The following is a 12,286-nucleotide window of genomic DNA, read 5'->3' as shown; positions in this document are numbered from 1 at the left end:
ACCTCCCTGCCTGAAGTGATACGGATTAGCCCCACAGAAAACTGAAGTGACCTTTGGAGAAAAGAGAAGCACCTGTTGAATATCAAGAGATCAGATGGAAAACCTGTCCTAAGTGACAAAGGGAAAACTGAAAGGTGGAAAGAGATGAACTCTCAGGTAATATTATAGAAATGGAAGAGGATGGAGATGAAGAGGAGATGGGGGACATGAAGCTGCAAGGAGAATTTGACAGAACGCTGACTGATGTAAGTCAAAACAAGGTCCTAGGAGTAGATGACATTCAGTCAGACTTACTGATAGTCATGGGAGAGCAAGCCATGATAAAATTCTTTCATCTGGTGTGTAAGATACATGAGGCAGGTGAATTACTTTCATACCTCAAGGAAAATGTAGTAATTCCCAATTCCAAAGAAAGCAGGTGCTGACAGGTGTGAATGTTATCAAACTGTCAGTTTGATAAGTCATGGTTGCGAGATACTAACACTAATTCTTTACAGAAGAATGGAAAAACTGGTAGAAGCTGACATTAGGGAAGATCGGTTTGGATTCCGAAGAAATGTGGATACACATGAGGCAATACTGACCCTACGACTTGTCTTAGAACAAGAGATAGGTTAAGGTAAGGCAAATGTATGTTTATAGCATTTATAGATTTGGGGAAAGTTTTTGACAATGTTGACTGAAGTACTCTGAAATTCTGAAGGTGGCAGGTGTAAAATACAGGCCATGAAAGGCTGTTTACAACTTGTACAGAAATCAGAAGGCAGTTAGTTATAAGAACTGAGAGGCGTGAAGTGGAAGCAGTGATTGAGAAGGGAGTGAGATAGGGTTGTAGCTTATTCGCATTGTTATTCAATCTGTAATTTGAGAAAGCAGTAATGGAAACCAAAGAAAAATTTGGAGAAGGAATTGAAGTTGAGGGAGAAGAAATAAAAGCTTTGATGCTTGCTGATGACATCATATTTCTGTCAGATGCAGCAAATGACTTGGAAGAGTGGTTGAACAGAATGGACACGAAAGGTGGGTATAAGATGTACAACAACAAAACCAAAACAAAAATAATGGAATGTAGTCGAATTAATCAGGTGATGCTGAGGGAATTACATTACAAAATGAGGCACTTAAAGTAGTAGAGGAGTTTTGTTATTTGGACAGCAGAATAACTGATGATGTCCGAAGTAGAGATGATATAGTGTGGGCTGACAATGGAAAGAGCAGCATTTGTGAAGAAAAGAAACTTATTAAGATTGAATATAGATTTAAGTGTTAGGAATTCTTTTTTGAAAGTGTCCGCCTGCTTAACTGAGTGGTAACATGTTTGCCTATGGTGCAGCGGACCCGGGTTTGATTCCCGGCTGGGATGGAAATTTTCTCCACTTGTAGACTGCGTGTTGTATTGTCCTCATCATCACAGACATGCAAGTCACCTATTGTGGTGTCACATGAAATAAGGCTTGCAACCCGGCAGTCAAACTTCTCTGGCTGGAGCATCCCGGCCATTAATGGCACACGATCTTTTTTTTTTTCTTTTTTTTTCTATGGAGTGTAGTCATGTATGGAACTGAAATGTGGACAGTAAACAGTTTAGACCAAAAGAGAAGAGAAGTTTTTGAAGTTTGGTGCTGTAGAAGAATGCTGAAGATCAGATGGGTAGATCATGTAGCTAATGAGTAGGTATTGAATAGAATTGGGAAAAAGGGAAATTTGTGTCTCAACATGACTAGAAGAAGGGACTAGTAGATAGGATACATTCTGAGTGAACAAGGGATCACCAGTTTAGTATTGGAGAGAAGTGAGGTAGGTAAAAATCGTAGAGGGAGACCAAGAAACAAATGTGCTAAGCAGATTCAGAAGGATGTAGGTTGCAGTAGTTATTCGGAGATGATGAGGCTTGCACAGGATAGAGGAGCATGGAGAGCTGCATCAAAGTGGGCTTCAGACTGAAGACCTCATCAGCAACATCTTGACCCACTTTTACCATGAATTTTATTTATTACATATTAATGTATGTTTGGGTGTACTGTCAGTCGTTATCAATCTGGTTTTAATGTGTGTCTGTGCAATGTCCTCAGTATATTTGCTTGTGAATAATGTCTGTTTACACCATTAAATTCTTATTCAGCAAGAGTGTTGATAACCATGGCATTGAGCACCTCAAAATCACCACCATTAATAATAATAGTAATAATAATAGGTAGTACTGTGAATGCAAAATGTGTTAATTTGACTGCTAACAATGGTTGTATTTTATTATTTGGAAATATTGTGTTTTTCGTGTGGAATGATTCTGGAAATCTGTGGAAAACATCAAACAAGAAAATAAATGAAAAGGTATATAAGCTATCTCAGAGTTGGACTTATATTTTTGAAGATCATTACCGTAATCGTAACTGTCGGGAGATAAAAATTTTGACTCTCTGTTCCCCGCAGATCTCTCTCCATTCATAACTTGGGTTTTGTACCCCCATTGTCCTTTCCATGCCTCATTCAAACTAAAATAGCTGCCTTTGTCGTTTCTCCAGAGGAACATTTCCACTTTCTCCTTGAGTGCAGAATAACAGTAGTATACGGTGTGCATTAGTATTTTCATATTGTCAGACAGTAGTTGGTATTCATTTGGTCAGCAATGACAGACTACTTGCTGTTGCTTCAGTTTAATATTGTGAGTACTCCATTTATCACTCATTAATAAAGCAAATAGTTTATAATGTGTAATTCACGTGGCTTGCCATAAACACTGACAAATCTGAATGTATAGTTTGTATATGAGACTCTGCATAATTTATCATACATTTTGGTAGGTGCCTGAAGTCATATTTGATATCGTGCTGCCCTAATATCTGCCAAACCATACTCGAAATCAACCCAAGAAATATGAGGTGGCACCATCCTTTAGTTGTCTTAATTTGTAGAGCTTACAGTTGGCAGTTTGCGTTCTGAGTGGTATAATTTTGTAAAATCAGTAACATTTTCCTTTTGTGTAGTGTGTAGATACTTCAAGTCGGTAGAGGGATTTTTGTCCAGCACAAACCCTGCTATGTACACCAAAGTATTGAGAATTGTAATGTTGTGTTTGATGTGAAACACATCTTGCTGTTGGGGCTAATGACCCTGAGACTGGCAGAATGGCATCTGTTAACATCTTTAGAGAACTCAACCATATTTAGGAATTAAGGAGATCACTCACCAAATAGTGGAGGCATTGAGTTGTCCCATAGGCACACAAAAAGAATGAAAACTTTGCTAGCTTTTGGAAGAGAGCCTTTGATGAGCTAGAGAATGTACACACACACACACACACACACACACACACACACACACACACACACACACACACACACCCCAAAGCTACCTACAGGAACATTTCTACTCTTCTAAAGCTCCCAAAGTAGTTAGCGATGCAGTTGTGAAGTAGAAACACTGAGGAACAGCCGAAGCTAAACCAGGACCAGGCGGACCTCATGTACTGACAGACAGGGAACATTAGGAAGGATTGATGTACAAAATCACAAGAAATCAACCGAAGGAATCACTTGTAAGTTCCAAAGTGCTACCAGCAGTTCAGCTAGCACAAGGACCATGCATAGAAAGTTAAAAGGAATAGGGAACAATGATTGAGCAGCTTCTCATAAACCACACATTCCTACAGTCAGCACTAAAAGACAACATGAGATGGTATAAAGAATGACTCCACTGGAAACAAGATTTAGAATAAAGAATCATACTGTACTCTGTGGCAATCTTCTGATGGAAGTGTTTGGGTTTGGGCATGCGTGGAGAACATTACCTGCTTATGGACAATAACATTCTGAAGTGTGTGGTCCTGCTTAGTCTCAACATGAACTCAGTGGAATGCATTTGGGATGAGTTAGAATGTCAGCTTCACTCCAAACCTCAGCGACCAGCTTCACCACTTTCTTTGGTTTTGGCTTATTTGGAAAAGGGGGTGCCAGTCTTCCACACACATTTGGACACCTCATTGAAGTGTTGCCAGCAGAGTTCAAGATTTTATAAAGGCAAATTGTGGACACACTGCATATTTTTGATCAGATGTGTATGTTGTGCCACCTGGACACAGATTCTGGGATTGCAGTTCAGCTGATGGTCTGAGGTGGGGATTGTGATGGGTGGGGTGGTTAGAGAGAGAGAGAGAGAGAGAGAGAGAGAGAGATGGGAAGTGGGAGGGGTTTGGGGACAGGTAGCTAGTGGCTTGGAGGATGGGAAGGGGGGCTGGGAGGAGGCAGGTTCATGGGGTAAACATGCAACACAGGGGCCATTGGAGATGGTGAGCTGCAGCGCACCATGTGTTACCTATTTGTACTCTAGGTTATCAGAGGATTTCTTCCAAAAGCTAGCAAAGTTTTCATTCCTTTTTGTGTACCTGTTGACAAAAGCAATGTGTCTGGTATTTGGTCTTAAATTGTTGACCTTCTGCCCGAACTTTCCTTACTAAATTTAGAATTCCACTAAATAGGTTCTTTGTGGCTGACTTCCTGTATTCTGAGTCCTTCCTGTCTAAACATACCTCATTCATCTCTTCCTGTCTGTTTTGAGATTTGGAATATTGTCTGTTCTTCAGGATTCTGTTTTATTTTATCTGCAGTAGTGGGCAGTGAGATACTGGCCACAGTTAGAAGTCCTGTGTAGTGCTCACTAAACAATGTCCCCGTTTTCTGCTCAACCTGAAACATTGAGACCATCGCACAACGAATGCAACTCATTGTTAAAAGATTGGAGAAATGGGCAGACAGTAGCTGTATAAAGTTATCTCCAGAGTGAACAGTTGGTATTGAATTGAACTACCCATCAAGTTTTTACTGAAATTGAACTTAAACTGAGGGACAGTGGTCTCATTTTTAAAAATTTGCTGTGGTATCTAGGCCTCATTTCATACAAAGTGTGATAAAAAAACAGGAATTTTTTAAATATATGGGCAAATTTTTTTAAATTGTTGGTACACATGTTTGCATTTTCAGCTGTTTTGAATATTTATTTTATTGTTGATTGTCGGAAAGTTACACGTGTTTTCAAGAGCTTGGTGAATTTACTTTTGAAAAAGATGGATCAAAGAATTACATTCAATGGACTAAAGTGCAGCACTGCATTTGAAATATTGACTGTGGCTTTTGGTGAATCTAGTATGATTAAGATAAAGGTTTATGAGTGGTATAAACATTCAAAGAGTGTTGAGAAGATATTGAAGATGACGAGCACCCTGGACACCCAAGCACATCAATTACTGGTGACAGTGTGGAAGAAGTAAAGAAAATTATGATCGGAGAGGATTGCTGCTGATTTTGGCATGTCCCTGACTCATGCCAAGTAATTTTTTTGAATGTTTTGAGCATGAAACATGTAGCAGCAAAGTTTGTTCCGAAATTTCGACCAAAAATGATGTTGCGCAGACATTGCTCAGGACCTGCTGAATGAAGTCGACAACAATCCTAAACTTTTAAAGAAGATTGTGACAGGTGACAAACAGGGGTATATGGGTATGATGATGAAACTAAGTCCCAGTTGTCCCGGTGGAATGTGCCTGAAGACTCGGGAAAAAAAAAAAAAATCATCAACAAGTTAGGTCACGTGAAGGCTATTCTCACTGTTGTAGTCAATTACCATGGTATAGTGTACCATGAGTTCGTGCCTTATTGTTGTACGGTCAATAAGGTGTACTACCTGGAAGTTATATGCAGTTTGCATGAAGTAACCTGAAGAAAAAGACCAGAACTGCGGTAAAACCAGCCGTGGAAACAGCATCGTGATAATGCTTCTGCTCACACTTCAGTGTGTGTGCGTAATTTTTTGGCAAAAAAACAAAACTGTTATGTTGCCTCAGCTATCATATTCATAGGGCATGGCTCCATGTGACTTCTTTCTATTCCCGAGGCTGAAGAGAACCATGAAAGGACGTCATTTTGCCACCATTGATGAGATAAAAACAGAATTGCTGAAGGAGCTGAACACCATAATGAAAATGGAGTCCCAGAAATGCTTACAAGATTGGAAAAAGTGTTGGCACAATAGTGTTACATCTGAGGGAATTACTTTTAAGGGGACAAAGTTGATATTGTTGAATAAATAAAGATTCTTCAATAAAAACAAAAATTTGCTTTACTCTTTGATCACACCTCTTACATGTTACTGCTCCTGAAGAAGGTATTTAAAGAATTTTGTAATACCTTAGCCACGGATCATAAGGATAAAACTCTCTTGTAAGAGTTTCACTACACCATTTTGTGGTGCCAGCTTATCATGTTATATATCATTGGGGGAGATAATACAAACTTGACTGACTCAATTAATGGAGACCTGGGTATTAGTGATCAGTTCCTATGGGTTCCGAAGGAATGTAGAGAAAGCTAGGATGATCCCTTCTGACAAAGACACAAAGGATATTTCAGATTACCCAAGTAGTCAACAACAGGCGTTCATATTGTGCCTTAGGCAGGTATGTGCTGAGCAAAGTTGTGGAGGGATGGGAGGTCCCTATGGTGTTTTGACAGCTGTGTTAGAAAGTTGTCCTCAGACCAAAGATAGCTTAACTACAAATTGTCAAATGCTTGAAAATGAATAAAAATTTGATGAAGCCTAATTTATCATAATGAGAATCATTTATGAAGCAATCAATAATATGAAAGTAAAAGTATGTCTACCAATCAAACAGCAAATCCTAGGAAGTTTTGATCTTATAATATGTCAGTAAACGTATCACAGCCATATGTCCAGACACTCTGTGACCATAATATTATCAAAACAGAGGATGACAAAGAGAAGTCTGAAATACTAAATTTCTTTCTTCAAAATTGTTTCACTGAGGTGGATAGTACTGTCAACCTTCCTTTCAGTGATTACAAAAATATCAAATGAGAGATGTTGCAATTAATGACTGTGGGGTAGAAAAGCAACAAAAATCACTGAACAAATGGAAAGAAACTGATCTGATTGTTACTTACATGATTCTATATACAGTCTATGAAATCACTTGCTCCTCTTTTAGCAACGGCCTGTGTACATCACTGGAGGAATGAAGCATTCAGTGATTGAAAAAGTGTTCAGGTTACTCCTACTTTCAAGAAATTGTTGAAGAGGCGCATGTGCCTATAGGCCTGTGTCACAGACCACATTCTGTTGTAGGATTTTGGAACATGTTTTATGCTTTCATATTGAGACCTTCCTAGAGATTGGGAATCTCTTTAGTGTCGACAGAGAACGATCATATGAAACCCAACTCGTTGTGTCATCCACGAGATCCAGAAATTAGTATTTACTAGTGATAGTAGGGTAGGAGTGGGGGACAGTGAAGTTCTACTGGGGAGTGTGCTGGGTTGAGGTGGAGAGAGGGTATTCTTACATTCCATCCAGGATCATGTGTTAGTGAGAAGATGATAATTGACTGGAAATAGGTACAGGAAGCTGTAGTCATTCAAGCAAACAACCTGACTGTGGCACTCCTTGTCCTGATCATTGTATTCAGTGTCTCTCCTCACTGTTGTAGTCATCATCATCAAGAAGCAACAGCAGCAGCTCATCAGCGACAAACCACACTTCAGTTTTCTTGTGGCAACTGCCACTGATGAATGCTTCAGAACAGCTACCAAGATTATCAAATGCTATTTGAGTATGGGGAAGTCTGTTTCCTTATCTACTTTTATGTGATATGATTTTTATTCAACCTTTTACTAATGATTGCAGTTGTGAAGAACATCACGATTGTGGGTGGTAGGGATGTGGGACAAAGGAACTGTGTACTGTCTCCCTTACATTGGGGTCAGGAGATACTGACAAGCACGCCAAGAGGTAATAAGGAATAGTACTATGTCATAACTACTGTCATGGTAGCACACCCCCAATATTCTCTTGCACTATCAAATAATAAAAAGGGAAGATTAATCTGAAAATGAGGTAAGAATTTTACCATTCCATTGTTTGATGTTGTGGTTTTGAAATTGAAAAACTGTCAAGACATTTTATTTGGGTAGAAGTCTATCCAAAACCATTTTTGTTAACTTGCTCATCTGTGCAACTTCATGACAAAATTACTACTTCAGTACTGTGAAGAGATTCCTGCAAGTAAACTTGCAACAGTAGTTTCAGATTCAAGGTTATTATTGTAATTTTATACAAATTAAATATGACTGTATAATGAACTTTCCATCAGCGAAGTGTAGGATCTATGTTTAATGACAGTTCCTGACTGGTAAAAAAACTGTGGTCAAAGATTTGATTCAGACTGGTGTTGTTCTATCTGGCACTTAGATTTAATTTGCAAAGAAAATCCCTTGGCACAAGTATTGATGAACAATGTTGTTATTTTCTTTAACTTTTTTTACTTGCACAAATTTTTTGAGAGTATTCTTTCATCTCCAACAGTTCTATAAGATGTTTAATCAGTGTTTAGTACTATGACAGTATGCATTCAGAGATAAGAATATGATTTCAAAACATTGACAACCATACAAGAGGTAACAATAGTGCTTGAACAGAACAGCTTTCCTCCTTTTCCAACATCAGACGAGCTGCAAGGGCAATACACTGGTCATTGCATGTACTGTTGTTACGATATTGTCCAGTGTTTTAGTTTGCAGTACGTGTTTTTTTCCGTAATTGCAAAGCTAGCAGTTATCTTCATGTGTATAGGAATTAGTGAAATAAGTTGTTGCTTGTGTAACATAATTGATAGGTGTACCTTTACCTTTCTATAATGGTTTTGAATACTTTTTGGTGGAATTATTACTTGTCATTTTTGTGTCAAGTGTGTTGTTAGTTAGTATATAATCTTGCAGAACTGAAACATATTGAAACAAATAGTCCAAATTCAGTTGATTGTTTTGTCCTTAGCTTTGCAAATCAGCTTCATTAAGATTTTCATAATTTGTGCCAAGATAATTATGATTATTAGATTTATTTGTGAATTTACATGCTAATTTACCTCAGTCTTGAGAATATGTAGAAAACCACATACACATTTGTGGTTTGAGACTCATTTTCATTGATATAGGCAACTACAAAGAAGTTGGTTCTGTTCTTTCATAGGAACTGTTTGTAGTTCATAATAAATTGTGAAGTCGCAATTGTAAGTGACATCATTTATGTTGAGGGCCGAATGTCCACCTAAATTTCCCAGTATTCTTGTAGCTCTGTAATATGTATGAGAATGTGTGGCTTGGTGTGTGGATTAACGTGAAAACAAAAGCCTACTCATTTTATTGAATTTAGTTCAAATGACACCAGTATGGACTTGCTTGTGACTTGATTTTGTACTGAATAAAATCTTCAGGTGGTTATCAGATGCCCACATCTTTTATTTAACTCTAGATTCATTTATAGATGTGGTCTAGAAAGACAAGTGATGCAGTTTTGTTCCTATCTGTATTGTGATTTCCCCAGTTTTATCACTAAGACATAGGATGAAATACACTTACGAAAAAGTAGTTAGTAGAACATTATCTGATGATTGAGGAAGTTTCTTGTAGTTCATAATTGAGAGTTGGGTGTGATGGGATGGAAGCCTGTGTCTTTCTTGCTTGTATGTCTTTTATTTTGGCTGGGTATTCATGAACTAGCTTGTCTGGGTATTATTTTCCATGTGAAGGTACGTACTGCTTGAATTAGGCAGTGGTGGTTTGTATCCCCAGATGGTGCTTTTCCTGCTGTTTACTTTCTGTGCAGTTCTAACCCAGTTTCTTGAAAGTTAGCATTCATTACATCCTCTCTGAATTGGCCCAGTGAAATCATTACTCGTATAAGTGACGCTATGTGCCATGCGAGTGTAAATATCTGTGTATGGAGTTTTCAGTTCCCAACCACCAGCAATAATTTTTACCTCATCTTTGAGCATTGTAATCCATCCTTCACTGAAAGAAACAAGTTGCACTTAATTAAGTTACTGGTAATAAGTCTGTGAGCTCACTGTTTGAGGCTAGATGTTTTTGTGTTATTTTGTTTATGTGTAAAGTTTACAACTGAAATGTCAGTTGTGGAGGAGCCCTTTTAAATGTTTTGTTTCATTAGTTACATTAACAGCTCTTAGTATTGTGACATGGCAAATTGTGCATCAGTTGCCTTCAGTGTTTGTATAATTGGCATGATCTGGGCATGGCTACATTGGTCAGCCATTTTTTTGTGCGATGGGTTTGTATCAGTGCCACAGAGTCCTTGCACATTCTATTTCCTTTTCATTTTTAAAATTTTTTTTAGTAGTTTCAGGTAATAGTCTTCTTCAGATCTCTATGGAATACTGTTAACCTTTGTTTTCCTTGCTGACAGTAGCTGTTTGGTTTTTAAGATTCTGCTGTTCAGCAAGTGCGAGGAAGAGAAGCTCGGAAGCCTGGTTCAGGCATCCAATGTGAACTGGGCCACACATTTACTGGAGAAACTGGGGTGCGGTACTGCCATGCCCACAGCTACAGGTACATAAAAAATTAAAAAAGAAAACTATTAATCATACTTTGTACAGTTTGCCATACATAATAAAATGTTGAAAGAAATGTGACATAATAGTGTACCAAGTCACCAAAAGAACAAAAGTTATCATTGTAAGCATACTAATCTTTAGAATTTAGATACTGATCTGTTTGATTTTGTGATGTTGTGAAATGGCTGATCAGTTTACCGCCAAAATTAAATGCTCAGCTGACTAAACCAAGGATGCAAAACAACCCATTTCTCCAGTCATTAAAAAAAGAAAACTACATAATTGAATCAGGCTGACAGATTATTATAAAAGTTTGTACTTTTCTGCACAAGACTGTTTTGATAATTTGATGGATGTATGAGCTAGGCCAAAAACTGGTGTGACAAAACAGAAGCTGTGATTATCAGAGGCAGTCACAATGATGCAAAGGCTACACTTAGTGTGCATTAGAAGTAATGTCGTTACCTAATAGTTAGCAATAACAGAGCTTCACAGAGTAACAGTCAGATTAACAGTGCTGATAATTGCTGGTTATGCCCTGGTAGTGAAAGAACAAAAAATGTTACCATTTATGTGACTTAAGATGACTGGGATTTTCCTGAACATCTGAAACACTCTGCAGTAGAAGCATCCCAAATGATTGCTGGGGAAGAAAGGTGGTGGAGGGGGGGGGGGGGGGGGGGAGAGATAGTCGGTACATGGCAACTCCGTCTTTAACTGCTCGGCACTTTGCTGTATTCTGATGAAATTCAGTTGAGAAAAACAATAAATCTGAGACTGAACTGCTGGTCAGTACTTACATCAGGAGGTGAAATGTTAGTACTGGTGAAGGATTTATACAAAAATCACACACTACCTAGCTATTGTAAACAGTATTTCCTTCCTCAAGAGGAGAGAGAGATTGTTTTGGGAAGATTATAAAGGAAGAGCAGATCGCTTGCACACTAAGGAGGGACCTGTTAGTTCTTAAAGATAGGTAACATGTCACTTTTATTTTTGTGTGTGTTTATTGCCAGCACTACACATTTTACTTTCTGAAGATAAGTAATGAACAGCAATTCTATTTCAAATTGGTTAGTTTTCATGAAAGAATATTAAATGAGGATAACATTTTACAGTGATCAATGTACAGTGATTACATATGTTGGAAATGTTAATTTATTTTGCTGTAATTGTTAGTTATTCAGGCAGTTGCAGCATAAGGAAAAAGTATGAAATTTGCATCAATTTTGCTGTAATGAATTACTGTGGTGTGAATCCAAAGTGGTTTGCATTATTTGAAGTCCGTTCAGTTAGCATAGTGATGCAATTTTGTGAATGGAGCAAATGAAATTAATTTTAGACCCAGAATGAAATGAAAATATTGCAGTTTGGAAGTAAAAAAAATACTTATCTTGGCATTAGGTTCTGATAGTAAAGGCATAAATGAAAAAGATATGCAAACAATTACAGTTTTATCCAGTGATGTAACACTGTATTGTCATTGACACCGAGGGAAGAGTACATGCAGTTATTCTTTTGTGTGTTTTTGCATGTGTTTCCATTGGCGATTGTGCACAAGGTGTGTTAAAAATAATGGAATATTAATTTTGTTGTATTTTTAAAAAATTTCTATACTTAAATGTTACCTGCTTCAAAATAGTCCTCGTTAGTTATACATCTGTGTCAACGCTTTTTCCCAGTCCCCGGTACACATCAGGAGTTCAAGCTTTGTGATAGTTTCTTGGCTCTCTCAGGATGCATTTTTAATATCGTGTGTGTTTGTGGAATGATGGGGACTTAAACTGGCGAATATGGAGTGTGGGGCATTATTACAGTGTTGTTTCTGGAAAAAAATTAACAAAAAAAAAAGCAAAGAATTGTGAGCGGATG

General features: G+C 37.9%; 1 protein-coding gene across 5 annotated transcripts in view; it reads left to right on the top strand.

Annotated features, from left to right (window-relative positions):
• Window positions 1-12,286, top strand: part of LOC126473733 (CCR4-NOT transcription complex subunit 7) — a 130,258-nt gene that overhangs the window by 16,421 nt on the left and 101,551 nt on the right. For 3 of the 5 annotated variants that reach the window (XM_050100980.1, XM_050100979.1, XM_050100978.1), the window contains one exon: window positions 10,286-10,409. The exons of 1 other annotated variant lie outside the window; for it this stretch is intronic. In XM_050100980.1, the coding sequence (XP_049956937.1) occupies window positions 10,394-10,409 (16 nt within the window). In that variant the 5' untranslated portion in view covers window positions 10,286-10,393. Of the gene's footprint in view, window positions 1-10,269; window positions 10,410-12,286 lie in introns of all 5 variants that reach the window. One more of the 5 variants, XM_050100981.1, reaches the window with a different exon arrangement.

Source organism: Schistocerca serialis, chromosome 4, assembly GCF_023864345.2.
Source record: "Schistocerca serialis cubense isolate TAMUIC-IGC-003099 chromosome 4, iqSchSeri2.2, whole genome shotgun sequence".
In the NCBI taxonomy this organism is placed as follows: Eukaryota; Metazoa; Arthropoda; class Insecta; order Orthoptera; family Acrididae; genus Schistocerca; species Schistocerca serialis.
The sequence above is the reverse complement of the archived record's forward strand: the minus strand, read 5'-3'. Positions and strand labels throughout refer to the sequence as shown.